The 14,130-nt window shown below is 42.6% G+C and overlaps 1 protein-coding gene across 1 annotated transcript; it reads right to left on the bottom strand.

Annotated features, from left to right (window-relative positions):
* Positions 1–12,313: 12,313 nt before the first annotated feature.
* Positions 12,314–13,120, bottom strand: LOC137913713 (thyroxine 5-deiodinase-like). The gene has a single exon (XM_068757344.1). The coding sequence runs from the start codon at positions 13,118–13,120 to the stop codon at positions 12,314–12,316; it is 807 nt and encodes a 268-aa protein (XP_068613445.1).
* Positions 13,121–14,130: the final 1,010 nt, after the last annotated feature.

Genomic DNA, 14,130 nt, shown 5'->3' with positions numbered 1-14,130 from the left:
GAGACCACCCCCAGATCCATAAACCAGCAGCAGCAACCACAGAGGAACCACCCCCCCCCCCCGGGGGCCAGCACAACATAACCTGCATCTCAGTCCAGCACAACACAGAACTGAGCAGTCTGAGCACCTGATGCCGAAAATGTATAAAACCGCACTTCTAAGCCTGGCTCGGCTTTTCCGGACAAACCCTGGTCAGAGCCCACTGAGTCCGGCCCCCCCCACCCCCCTGTTTTTTGGCCCTTATAGACATCTGTGATGCTGGACGGCCCTGCATGACAACATGCACCGTGCTCCGAACTTCAGCGAAGATACTGTAATGTCCGTCTCTCTCCTTCTCATTTTGTTTTATTTTTATTTTTTACGTTATGTCCTAAAGTTGTTTTTATGTTTGGGTGGTGTGCTGCCCCCTTCTGGTCATGTTTCTCAGGTGTTCTGTTCAGTGTGAGCGTCGTCCTCTGGCCTCTTCTTTATAGATGTCAGGTGCTTGTACGAATATTATGAGCCCCCAACTTAAAAAAAACAAACAAAGAAAAAACACATCACTTAATGAGAGCCTCAGTTGTTTCTATATATTTAATATTAGCTATTTTCTCATACTATTTTAACAACACAGCTGTTTATATTTTTTCCTACATAGTATATTATGAGCTCCTCAGACTTCCTATCTGTGTCGGTGACTGACTGGAGCACGCTTTCGTTTTCTCCGTCAGCTATGAGGATGAATCCCTTTTTGTCGATCAGGACCGAGTTAGGGTGGGGGGCCCCCATTTGGTGTCACGAGAGATGAAACAATACTGGTATGACAGGTTCAGGGGGGGTCTTTACTGGACAGACAGATAGAAGCTCTGTTTGGTGCCAACAGCTCATTAAGGTAGTCCTTTCATACATGTAGGCAATAAGTTACCGTGGAGTCGCTGTGTGTTTGCAGCTCTAACCAAAGCCAGTTGGTTCCATTCGATTGGTCCACGAGGACCTGAACCGGGCTCAGCTGGGCTTGCAGGATTTATTTTTTGTTGCCCGTTTGCATCCAGCTATTGTGGGAGTGTGTTTAACATGAGTACATGTTTCTGTCATTGGTGTGAGGCTTACGAGAGGTCAGAGAGCGATGCAGTTCCTCTCCTGTGATTGGAGGCTACATCGCTGTGTGTCAGAGAAGTGAAACGGGGGGGGGCAGAAGCTGTGCTGACGGACACTTTCTACTCTTCTCAAGCGAGACCCTTTTATTTATAAAGCACTGAGCTGTGTTCGGTTTGAAGAGGTCATTAAGCCACAGTGCCTTTTATGGTGTAAAGGGGACACTTGCTCACACGAGAATCAAGAAGTACGACGACCGAAACAAAATGGTAGATTCATCAAGGAAATAGTAACGCGGTGACGTTCGTATCTGTCCGACTCCCGGCCGCTTGGACTTCGGCACACGCCTCGTCGAAGCGTGGGGCAAGAAGCAGAGTGGTTGCCCCAAACCACTTCAGCAACAAAAGCACTTCCTGATAAAACTTGAAAGAAAAATAGAAACACACAAAAGAAACCAGTAAAGAATTGAAATCCGTGATGCTGTCCATCTTGGCGTGTGGGCTGTCCTTCGCCTGTGTGTGAGGAACTCAACTTCCATCCTGCTTCAGTTCTGTACCATCGATTCAGAGCCGCACACTTGGCCGTACCTCCTAGCACCCCATAGGGTTTGATATTTGCTCATCTGATTGATTTGCTTCTGGATGCTGACAAATTCTTTCTGTTGTGCTTCGTATTCCGCCTTTGCCTGCAGAACCTCCTTGTCGGCGTTTCACCTGAATGTGCAAACTGTAAATAACGCTGCGGTCACATTGTTCCCTTCTGTCCACGTTTGTCTTGAAGAGCAACATTCACCAAAGGCTTTTCGGAACGTCGTCCCTCAACGGGTGGCTTCGGTGACGTCCCTTCCGTTCATCCTCTGTCGGTCGTCTCATTGGTGGCTGCTGCTCTTCTGGAAATGGCTTTAATATTGGCTTCTTCGGAGCATTTTAATAAGCTTTGCTTTCTTTCTTTGAAAAGAATGAAGTGTCTGTTAGTATTTATACTAATTGGCTTCATCTGATATTTGTATATATAATGTACTTTCATGTTATAATAATTCTTGAATGGTAGATTTAATATTTTGTACAAAATACCCCATGTACATAATAGAGGTTATTAGAAAATGCAGACAATTGGTATGTGGCACAGACAAACATGTGACTATTTAAATTAGAGGCCGTTTAGCATTTTGATGGTTCATTTTTTAAAATCTATTTTAAATCTTTTTCTCTGTTTTCATCTCCGGGCGTATGTTGAGATTCTCCATACATGAGCTCTTTGTGTGTGCTTTCATCCAAATCTCTAGTGATGTACATCTATCTAGCTACAGCAAATAAAGAGAACATGTGAGTTTTATATTTTCATCCTAAACCAGAAAGCATTTTGTGTGTCGTCATTGGTCGTACTCCTGGTGATCGGTGAACGCCGACCCGCCTCCGGCCCAGAAACGGCCTGTCAGAGTTTGTAATGAACCGACTGCAGGTTTCCTTCTTGGTGGCCGGTGCGAGCGGGAACAAAACGTTCTCTGCAGTGATGAGTCAAAGAAATTGGTATTTCAATGTATTGCATTGTGAATTTAACACAATGTTCAGTACTTGTACACCACACGGGTGTCTTAAAGTAGTCTTGTATTATACATTCGGACATTTGAAACTTAAGAACACTGATTTTTAATTTGGGGAATAAAGTTGATGCAAAATGTGAAACACAAAACTGACATAAGTTCCAAACAAAGACATGTTTATGTGCCCGTTTTAAACTTTTATTTTTATATACATTGACTACCGGTACACGAGTTGTGTATCAGAATCAGACCAATATTTGCTGCCTCCTGCTGGACAAGGTCGGTTAAACATTTAGCATCCCTGAGCACCTGACGATCACTGTTTCTGATCACTGGGTTTAAGTCAAACAATGACAGATTCATTTCCACTGCGCAACCTAAGACGTAAGCTCGCTTCGTCGTTTGAAAACTCGGACAAACATTTTATTGTATTGAAGCAACCAATCGTGGAAGAAATGGAACCGCGTGCAGAGCAGAAGAGCTCACGAAGCAACGTCTGCGTGCAGCTTCAGTCGGGTCTTCGGTCTGGTTTAATTCATAACGATGATATTTCCATACAGCATCATTTGAAGGATGCTGCTTGCTTTTCTTACACGTTGCTCGGTGCTGCCGTTCAGTTGCCCAAACACCGGCAAGTCTGAGGCCACTTAAGTTCCTCTATTCACTTGAAGACAGCAGTGATGTCTGGCACAGGTCTGCCAACCCTCTTGTGTCTAGTGGGCCTGCTGAGATCTGCGCTGAACTCAAGTGACCCCTGCAGAAGAAGAAGAAAAATGCATTGTTTTTCAACTGACAGTGATGATGACACAAAGACATTGCAATCCTTATTTGCCTATTTGAACCTATTCTCTTTTGACTGCGTGACGGGCTAGCCCTCCGATCATATTTATTTATTTAGAGGAGAACTAAATGTTGCAGCCTTTGTCTATAATGGTCGTCCTAATGAGGCTGCAAACTGTCATTAACAAAACCCAATTGGTCTCATTATAACTTTGTGTTATAGTTGTGGAAGAGGGAGAATCCCTCAGGGTTGGATGCGCCACTGAAAACCAACATGTGCTTTCCATGTGGAGCAAAAAGACTCATCCAGCTCGTTCTTCGTGCTCTAATGTCGATCGTGTTGCGATGTTCCATCTGTACCCCGCCTCCGGGTCCTCGCATCCCAAAAAAAACCCCACCATCTTGTCACAGTATGAGATGCCAGAATCACCATGGAAACGGTGTTGAAAAGTTTGCAGCCTCAATCCGCATTGTTAGTCCATCCAATCAGATTTAAAGACCAGCATTCAGTGCTACATGACTTTACCCTGATGTGTGTATCGGAGTTGGTGAATTCGTGTGTGTGTGCAAAGTGATGGAAGCCAGAAGCTGAGTCACCACCCCACCCCAGGGGTTTGCGATCCGACTTGGCTTCAGGGTCGTACATCCACCTCTTCACCTCTTCTTCTCACTCCGATGCTCTGCAGCATCTGAAGTTCAGTGACGCAAAGCCACACCATGTACTGCCCTAATTTAAAAGGAAATAAAGCCTCGCTATTATTGTTTTTGTTATTATGTTTGATTCTATTGTCTTTTGGGGGTAAAACTATGACACTAATGTCTCTGCCTGCCATGCAGCAGCATACCTGGGGCTCCTCCACAGTAATTGTCTGGAACATAGACACACACACACACACAACCTTTATTATACCCTTCTAGTGTCTGGGACACCTGACATCGGAGGCCGGACAGACACATAAACGTATATAAGAGGGACACAGCCTGGCTATAAGTGAGGCAGATGAACCAGAACAGTGGAGACTCCGTGTCCTCACCTGACCGTCTGAAACGCCGCTGCGCTCAGCACAAAAGGTCAGAACACATTGAATCGAGCGCTGGCCTGTGTTTGGAGATAAGACAAGGGAAGACACGGGGATTTGGAAGCGCATGCAGGCAAGCAGAGAAAGAGGTCTTTCACACTCTCGTGCTCTTTCCACTTGGCTCGGCGACGGACGGATGTGCAGAAAGTGACGGAGGCCGTTTTTGTAGAAGGGGATGTTTACAGATTGACACAGCAAAAAGGGATAAACCGCTTGGGTGAATGAATTTTCTCAGCATTTGAGGGATGCATTATGGGTGTTGTGCACTCACTTTGAACATTGTTTTTACATGCATTGCATTGAAAGGATGAATGGATATTCTATATTATCATCCATACCCTACGCCCTCCTATTCTTTGTGAGCTTGCATGTTGTAGAGAAAGGAATTCTTTCTGCTCAATTTATTTATGAGAGGTTTTTTTATGAATAAAAATGCATCACATTAAGAAATGCATGTAAAACGTGAGCCCACAGGAGCTGTCTGATTTTATGCTGCCTCATACGAGAAGGCTGCCCAGCGTCAGCTTCAGGAGGCTTGTGTTGCTGCTCGACTCACGATCTGACCCTCCCAATATAATTTGCACAGTCAGGGTTGCTTACTGTTACAGTCTGAATGAGAACCACTTGAAAACTCATCAGCTCAGCTTACATCAAGGATCTTTTGAGAGGAGCTGTGCGCCATCAGCGATGGCTGTGCGTTCAAGACAGACACGCGGTCGGCTCAATGACATTAAAAGAAAGTGTGAAGGAGCCAGCTGGAGTTTTGCTGCAACAAAGGTCAAAGGTAATTAAATTTAAAAAAAGAGGAATGTAACTGTAACCACTAAACCTTATATTATGCACTTGTTATAGCTATTACACAATTATTACTCCAATATTACTCATCATAACGCACACATTGTTTGACGTTGTGGACGCAATAATTGCTTCTCTACTTCACTTTCACGTTTTTATTTTGCTAGTTTAGGGTCTTATTTTATTGAGTAACGTATCACGTGACCAAGAAGATTCACAGGCCAATGTTACATTGGAGAAACTTTGGTAATTTTTCCATAAAAAAAAACAGTCAGACTAATAATCAATTCAACAAAAATTATATGAATTATTTATTATGATTGTCATCAACCTTACCTCAAGAATAATGAACTCTGCATGGGCCAGATTTTCATTTAATCATCCTGGGACAACGTTTCACTTTGTGATCAAGAAGGAGGAGCAGTAAACAAAGAGCAAAAAGAATCAACTGGACTTGTTGAAGTTTAGTGGAAGACATTTCACATCTCATCCAAAGAGGCTTCTTCAGTTCTGAAGAACTGTCCAGCTGATTCTTCTTTATTTACCTTCACCTGGCTGACAGAAGCTACGAGCAGTAAATATATTTTAATATACTGCTGAGGGTTATTTATTACTGGGTATAGCGAGTATGTGGCATTGCCACTGTTGCAAATGATTCACACATCAGACGGGCAGAGACATGCGTCATGCAGGGCTCACACTGTGCAGCGTTGAGTGGAGGAGGATGGGGGGGGGGGGCAGTATGTCAGGGTGTACTTTGATCATGACTGGCATCTTGCTAGTACTTTGTCGATCTCAGTATTTTTGGCAGGAGGATCAGAGATGGGGAAAATGCATGAAACAGCGGTTCTGTCTTTGTTAAAATCCTCTCTCTGTCTGTCTGGGCCAGAATATGAGATGAGTGTGACCCTTAACTGTCTGTAATTTGACTGGGGCTTTGTTATTGAGAGCATCGCCCTGTGACATCTGCAAGCGCCAGGTGTCCAGATAGATCGATCTCATAGCAACTGCATTGCCATGGCATCGGGGCTACAGGTGCCATGCTGAGGAGGTATGAGCAGCGATCTGCTGCCAGACTGACACTTTTTCCAAAAGAAAAAGACTGAATGATTCATCCATTTTCCGTTTCGAAATGAACGCCTGCATCATCGGCCTCCTACCATCACCTCCCGGCTCCCTATCCTTCTTGCGCCAATTACTTTTTCTCAATTTCTTCAAAGCGGCCCAGTCTCACCATAATTAATAGTCTACTTCAGGAATATTAAACAAAGTATGAATATAATGCAATTAAAAACAAAATGTACTAGAGACATATCTTTGAGAAGTACAGAAATCAAGACAGAGTGTCAAAGTTACTGATGATAATCGCGCCTGTTCATTTGGTCTTTTTTGTGTGTTTTGTTCTATTTTTTCTTACATAGCTCAGTTGAGTATTGTGTATTATATTGAAACTGGATTTGTTTTTAATTTTTATGGGTGTTGTATGTATAGTATGTATTTTTTTATTGTTTGCATTTGAAATAAATATATCTATATAAAAACGAATAATATCAGTGATGATTGAACACAGAACAGCCTTAAGTACTTTAGTCTAATTTGACTGAAGGCATCCCTAAAACACTGATCACAAATGAAAGCTAAATATTATGGTTACTTGAAACATCGCCAGTCACTCCTCTCATGCATATACTGTGTACCGATACAAGAATGTGAGAGTCAAGGAAATATGGCAATCTAAGATTTCATTTATTTATTTTCTGTCTTTATTTTGACCTCCCTTCCTCTGTGTGTGTGTGTGTGTGAGCGTGTTACCATTGTGTGAGTTGTGATGTGAAAGTGGCCAACTGAAACAGACTAAAGCTACATTCCTTGTTGAAAACAAATGTGTTTAATTTGAGAATGTGACCTTTCATGTTACTCCTCATCCCCCAGTTTGTGCTTAAAGTTGCTACATGATGTTTTGCGGCTCAGTGTAAAATGAAGGGGTGTTGATCAGGGGAGAAGTGTCATCAATACAACCCTTCATAGCTGGAAATCCTTCTAGGCAATTATCAGGTGACGGATAAGGAATTACACATTTGTTAGATCTTTAAAACATTGTCAGGGTGGTTAATCATCTGTCCACTATGTAATAACGCAACTTTTATCAGATAACAAAAACAGTGTGCACACATGTGGCCGATAACATGTTAAGCCGATAAACAAAGTCCAACAGTCGGCTTGCGAGGTTTTATCACAGCTAAGGTTTGACAATCCGAAGAAAAAGGAAAAGATAAAAAAACAAACTAGTTATTGTCCCCAAAGGCGGCGGGCAAAGCCAGTTACAGGACAAAGGATCAATCTCACTCGTTACAGTGAGAGTCAGCATCCGTCCCTGTCAACAAAGACTATGACCTTAGGTTGGGTAGGACTTGGTATATTCTTAAAATCCATCTGTCCATTTTCTTCCGCTTTCAGTTTGCTTCTACCGTTTCCATAAACTTTCTCTCACAATACTGCCCTATTAAAATATGTGACAGTGATGCAAGGCTGTTGCTCATTTGGGGAAATGCTGAGCAGCTCAGGAGCATCATGTCCTTATCCTATTGAGAATTCTGTGGAGCATATATGCATGACCTCAAAGACAAACTATGTTTAGACCCAAGCCACACTCAGTGGGTGGCAAAATTACTTTTGAGGCTCAACACCACAAAAAAGACACTCACATTCAAAATGGGAAAAAGCTGGTGTGCAATTAAATGTACATATTTAGCTACAATATGAAATCCATATGCTGATTGTAGAGTCTGGCAAAGGTTCAATTGAAGACAAACATAAATCAGTGTAATTCACCCAGACATTGAAATGGGGATCTGCATTTGAGCACATGTGATCAATAAATCACAGAATACCACATTATATATGCTGAAAAGATCACTTGGATCAAACCAATGTTCTCAGCGTCATAATGTCCCAGTGTTACAGGATTCAGTCCAGCGATCTTTGTATCAAGAGGCGAGCACTTAATGGATTGAGTTCTTGGTGCATCCAGAAATTAGTCTTTATTTTTTATTGGCACCTTTTTCTTTTGCCACTTAAAGCACTGGTTTCAAGTATAAAGAACAACGAATGCCTTCGGTGGACTCATCGTCTGCCAGGCTCCTGTGATTCTTTCAATAATAATAATAACTAATAATATATATATGTTGTTTGCAGAGTGAATGAAATATACTCCGAGTCCCCCTAGAGCTTCCATCAAATCTGCTTTCTATATTTTGATATGAAGTATATTATTTTCACGAGAGCTGGCGTCTGCTCCTCTGTATACTGCATGAACTAATGCCTGGTCTAATCAAATGCTGCTCTCCTCAGCTGAGCTGCATCATCCTGCTGGAGTCTTGTAGTTTACGTGTTAATATCTTCCTTCGTGTGTGTGTGTGTGTGTGTTGATTATATTTGAGACATAAGGTGAACCAGAAGGTAAACAGCTAACTTTCTGCTTTACTGCGCTGAAATGCATCAAGAAAGCAGAGCAGAGAAAATAAAACACACCACAATATTATCATTAGCATTTGATAATTTAGGGAATATTGGATATATTATATTGGATGTGCAATGTAATCATTTTAATTCTGAAACTTCTTCCTCCCACAGGCATTTAACAGCATAGATGAGCTCACTATTTTTCCTGATTAATAATGAGTACATGCCACTTACATTTTCCCTGTCTGGGTAATGTAACGGCATGTGGAGGACCTATCGGACGCGCAGGCTATGTGAGCAGCGTGTGACAGCTGAATCTCCCACGCCTGCGTCAGAACAGCGAGCACTGCTGCTGCAGTGTCTCTACATGGAGGCTGCCTTTGATATTGATCAACAAAGGTGATGCAATTATTTTCCTTTAGCATCATTAAAGTGAGAGAGAGTGAAAATATCACCACTTAACTAAATATATACATTTACAAAAAAAATTAAATGAGGTGGCAAAACATGATGTGTCTCTGACCAACAAAATCCTGGAGCCCAGTCAGATAAAAAGATGTATTTTGCATAGATGCGCTTCCATACGTGGGTTCAGACTGCTGCCCTGACATTTATGACGCATTATCTAAATCCACATGGATAGGCCTATGTTTCTTCCATTTAAAACATCTCCATCTGTGCATTTACAGGATGCCACGGCATCAAATATAATAGGTGATCTTTAAGTTGCAAAACTGTAACTATATAGCATGGGATGACAAAATATAATTTATCTTTTGGCTTTTGAAATAAATCTATTTTCTCTGGTAACAATTTCACTGTATGAACCTGGACTTTACCTGTGACCTTTTGAGTGTGTGTGGAAAAATCACGACATGAAATGAGAAGATTTATTATCCACAGCAAGTCATGAAGCATGTATACGAGTAGAGGTGTCCACAGTTCCGTCCACTCTGTCCAACTTGTTTCTTTGTTCATTTGTCCCAGTGATATTCCCTTTCAAATGGAGAGTGGAGCAGGATCTGTCCATTAACACAAGACAATGATGACTGATTAAATCAGAGTCATCATCAGTGTTTGACCCTCTATACTGCAGGGCACATTATATGTCTGGACTTAGCACTTAAATACTTACTTTAACAGCTCCATCTATTGTTAGCTCTAAATTATTATGTTCTTCAGTAAGATTGAAAATATTACACCTGATTCCAAAACACATTCCTTGATTGAAGAAGTTTGTCTGATCCTTGTACAAAATCTTCCCTGATTTTTAAAAACTGTTTGCACCAAAAGCTTGTGCAGAAAAGATAAAATATTTTTGGCATTGATCAAATAAAAATGCAGGTTGCCAGTCCTGCTTCACCGCCGGCACGGAGGAGCAGTTAAAAGGCTTGGTGTAGCTGTTTCGTTTTCCAGCTGAGTGTGATGACAGTGGAAACGTTTAAAAGATCATTCAGAATGGAGTTTCTAGTGCAGAAATAATCAGCATGAGGCTGATTAAGTCTTGCGCATTCTCTTGATAAGAACTGGCTCCTCAGAGACGACGTATTGATTTGCCCATGGCGACTCTGATCTAATGATTTATTGTCATCCACAACGTCGTTTCATAACCCAATAGGAATGTTTCAGAAGGTCAGAAGGTTCTTTTTACGCCATTTAGTCTTAAACTGACACAAAAATCACAGCATACCGGTACATCCCCAAAAAGATGGATGTGGATGGAATGAGGGTAAAAAAAAGAACCTAATTTCCTCCTGTGTTTTGACCTGCCTGTTTTTTTTTTATCTGCTCTGTGTAGCTCGAGAAGTAACGAAGAGCAAAATCAAAGAACCAATTGAACTTGTTCAAGTTTGACTGAAGACTTTTCACCTCTCATCCAAGACTTTTCTTCAGTTCTAAATAACCGGTAGAGAGTTATACCTTATACCTTTAGAAAAGCACCTTATATATAATTTAGTTGCCTTAAATTATCCAGGCTCATACATGTGATGGCACTGAACAGTAGCAAAGCGTCCTCTTAAGGGAGTGCTTGCACGGGACTATGACAAGTGTGTTTGATCCTATAGTCACTCACACATGTTTTGCAGTCTTTAAATTTCACCCAGATTTATTTCACATTTAAAAGCTGACTTTCACAGATGTTTTTTTAATGTGGGATTGGAAGCGCCTTTCAACAGCTCAAGATGGGAAGAACAAAACTTTTATTATTTTTTCACATCTATCATTCTCATCAGCTTATTTTGAATGAATCTTGATACCTGGAAAAGTCAAATTCATTTTGTTGACTGGAGTCAGGACCCTCTCCTCAGAGCGGGTGCTAATCTCAAGAACAGGCTCACAATTGCGAGGTATAGCCTCTTTCACAGAGGAACAGGTTTACACGAAGAGCTGGGGAACTTGAAAAATCCCAAATCCTTTCAGAAGATCCGTGGAATAACCCCACACCAAACTAGATTGTAAAAAAAAAAAGTTAGTAGGCTGATATCAAATGAATTTTGTGTGTATACACACATAGGAGGACGAGAAGAAGCGGCATTCCAGAAATGATGAAAAAGTGAGTCATCAGTGTGTAAAAGATAATAATCCACAACCTCATCAGCTTACTGTACTATAGTATTCCGTGCCCCCAGCAAAGATAACATAAGAGGATGTTCCTGACCAGCATGTTATCTTTGATCTATTGCTTGTGGCTGCACGTGCGTTTCTCCAAACTCCAACTTATATCAGATCCTGAGTCAGATCAGTCATGCTGTGACTCACACCATCACATCAGCTGTTGCTAAAGGAGCATTTAAATTCTATGGAGAGAACTGCTGTTAAACCATTTTGAACAGAATGACTCATTTGCTGTCAAATTCGGGGACGTTTTTGTGATAATCCGAACTTTTCTAACCTTTGCTTGCTTATTTTTGAACGATTCATGTTTATTATGTTCAAAATAAAACTGACTTGGGTTCTGCTTGAAGTAAATACAACATTTTACACATATGATGACATAATGTGGGTTATTGAAGAGAAAATATTTCACAAATCAGTCACTGCATAGTTTGCTATATGCTAAAGAACAACACCCACACGCACGCGCACACAGTGTGCATCTCATTAAAGCGTGAATCTCAGTTTTTGGTCCATAATTCAACAATAAATCAGTTGTGTGATCTGACATTTATTTAATTTGTACATCGTTCCAAATACATTGTTTGGAAGGCGTCCTGCTAATACGGACCCGCTCCCGGTGTCAGAAACATCAGTGTCGGTTCTCTGGCTGCGCCTTTTAAAAACCGAACTTCACAGGAACACCGGGGTGAGGTATCAGCCGGAACGCGCACGCACTGTTGTTATGGAAAAATGGAATGTTCACTTTCAAGAGATTCAAGACTCTTCCATCATACGAAACATTACAAATATAAAATAAAAATATAACAAAAAGCACCCAAAACAATCCCCATCAGCAATCTGACAGCCAATAATTGGGCTTTAATATGACGCCTTTAGGCTATTGGGTCAGACAGCAGCGTCTGAGTATGTTTGCACTGTGAGTTGAACATTTAAACAGAATGCGCAGCGCGTCATCTTTAAACTACACTTGGAGCACCGCCGTTCGGGAGCGCGCCAGATCGTTCCGGTAACGCTCCAGCCAGTTTCTGAGCTCAGATATCCGGTATCCCTCTGGTCCTCTCCCCCCCTGATAAACCACTCTCTCGTCCCTCACGATGTAAAGTCTCTCAAAGTACGCTCCGTACGCGGCGTTGGACGAGTTTTCCATATTGTCCACCACCACGTTGCTGCCCTGCGTCTCCGCGAGCATCAGCTGCGCGGCTCTCAGCCTGTCTTCCAAGCAGCGGTGCTTGGGGATCTGATACGGCGCGTCCGAGCTCATCCAGCCGTCTGACGGATGCGCCTCCTCAATATATACAATTAAAAAGTCCGCAATGTCCGCGTACTGGGTCACGACGCGCTGGAACGCGGCCAGGCGCGTCATGAACGGCGGTCAGGAACAGCTGCCAAAGTTGAGGATGAGCGGTCTCTTCCCTTTGGTGCAGTCCAGGATCCGAACCCGCGTCCGCTCCTGCACCGACATCACCTCGGTGTTGGGCGCCGCGCAACCGAGATGGGCGGATTTGAGGAAGTCTAATTTCTGGCCGTACCACACGGCCCTGAGGGACTCCGCGGTGAACATCTTGTTGGAGTCTGAGACGCACACCGGCGGGTCGTCCGGGCCGTCCCGTTGCGCTCCCATTTTTAGCAACACTTTTTTCCGTATGCACAAAAAATCCAGGAGCCACAGCGTGACGGCGGTCAGGAGGAAGCGGGGCAGCAGCATCAGGCACATGGCTGCGCGCTTCAGCGCGCTCGCCGTTTGGACACGGCCAGCATTGTGCATCATCTCCCCCCCTGCCATTATGATGCGACTGGGGGGGGGGGCGGCTAAAGAGACAACTCAGTAACCTTTACCCATTGGATAAACTATCTGACGCACGCAAGACGCGCTTTATATAAGTTCAGCAAGCATTTGAATAAAAAAAAAAAGAAAAAAAGAGAAAGAAGAATAGCACGCCTCTTGTTCCCGCACCGCCCGCCCACCCACACGGTGGGGATCACCTCTCCTCCACCTGAGTGCACTGACACCCGTGCGCGTCGGCCGGTAAGACCGGACAGCTGACCGATGCGTTTAGCGCGTGCGTGAGGCGCGTGCGTGGGTTCATTATAACTTGTTCTGAAAGAAAGGAAAAGAAAACATTTCGTCTGCTGGGCTGTAACGAGCGCAGGAGCCTCTGTAGCCACCAGGGGGCGCTGTGCGCACGCAGACCGTGAATGCCTGATAAGTCAGTCACCGAATTGCCCCCCCCCCCCCCCCCCCCGTGTAAACCTCCCACTAGTTTTAAAACTAAAAATATTAATTACGTCAAGGTTCGAGTTTTCTCTTGACAACTCTTGGAAATATAAGAAGTGATTTCTGACTATTTGCGGGCTTATCCCTTTTACAGGCTAATTACAGTTTCAAAATTAATTTGGATAAAGGTTTCAAATCTGTTATATGAAATAGCCTTTTTTTTTGTCCTTTTTGGTATTTTTTTCTACTTCCTTTGCAAAAAAAACATTTTAAAGCCTCATATGTCTTGAAAAATAGTAAAATAAAATACTGAATTACTGCATTTGCAGTTCAAAGATTAGCAGTGATGATGAAACCTTTGTGTGTGTGTGCGTGTGTCTTTGGTAATCAAAGCTATTGCTGAGATACAGGAACACCATGTACCATCATCTTAAAGTCAGAAAGGACAAGAAAACAAATGATGACACTGGTTTTACCCAACAACATAGTTACATATATATAGTTATACTCTCTAGTATTTGAAGATACAGAGAGTAGGATCAGTCAGTAGATCCACACCCAAC

The sequence above is a fragment of the Brachionichthys hirsutus genome, unplaced genomic scaffold (genome assembly GCF_040956055.1).
Source record: "Brachionichthys hirsutus isolate HB-005 unplaced genomic scaffold, CSIRO-AGI_Bhir_v1 contig_330, whole genome shotgun sequence".
Taxonomy (NCBI): domain Eukaryota; kingdom Metazoa; phylum Chordata; class Actinopteri; order Lophiiformes; family Brachionichthyidae; genus Brachionichthys; species Brachionichthys hirsutus.
The sequence above is the reverse complement of the archived record's forward strand: the minus strand, read 5'-3'. Positions and strand labels throughout refer to the sequence as shown.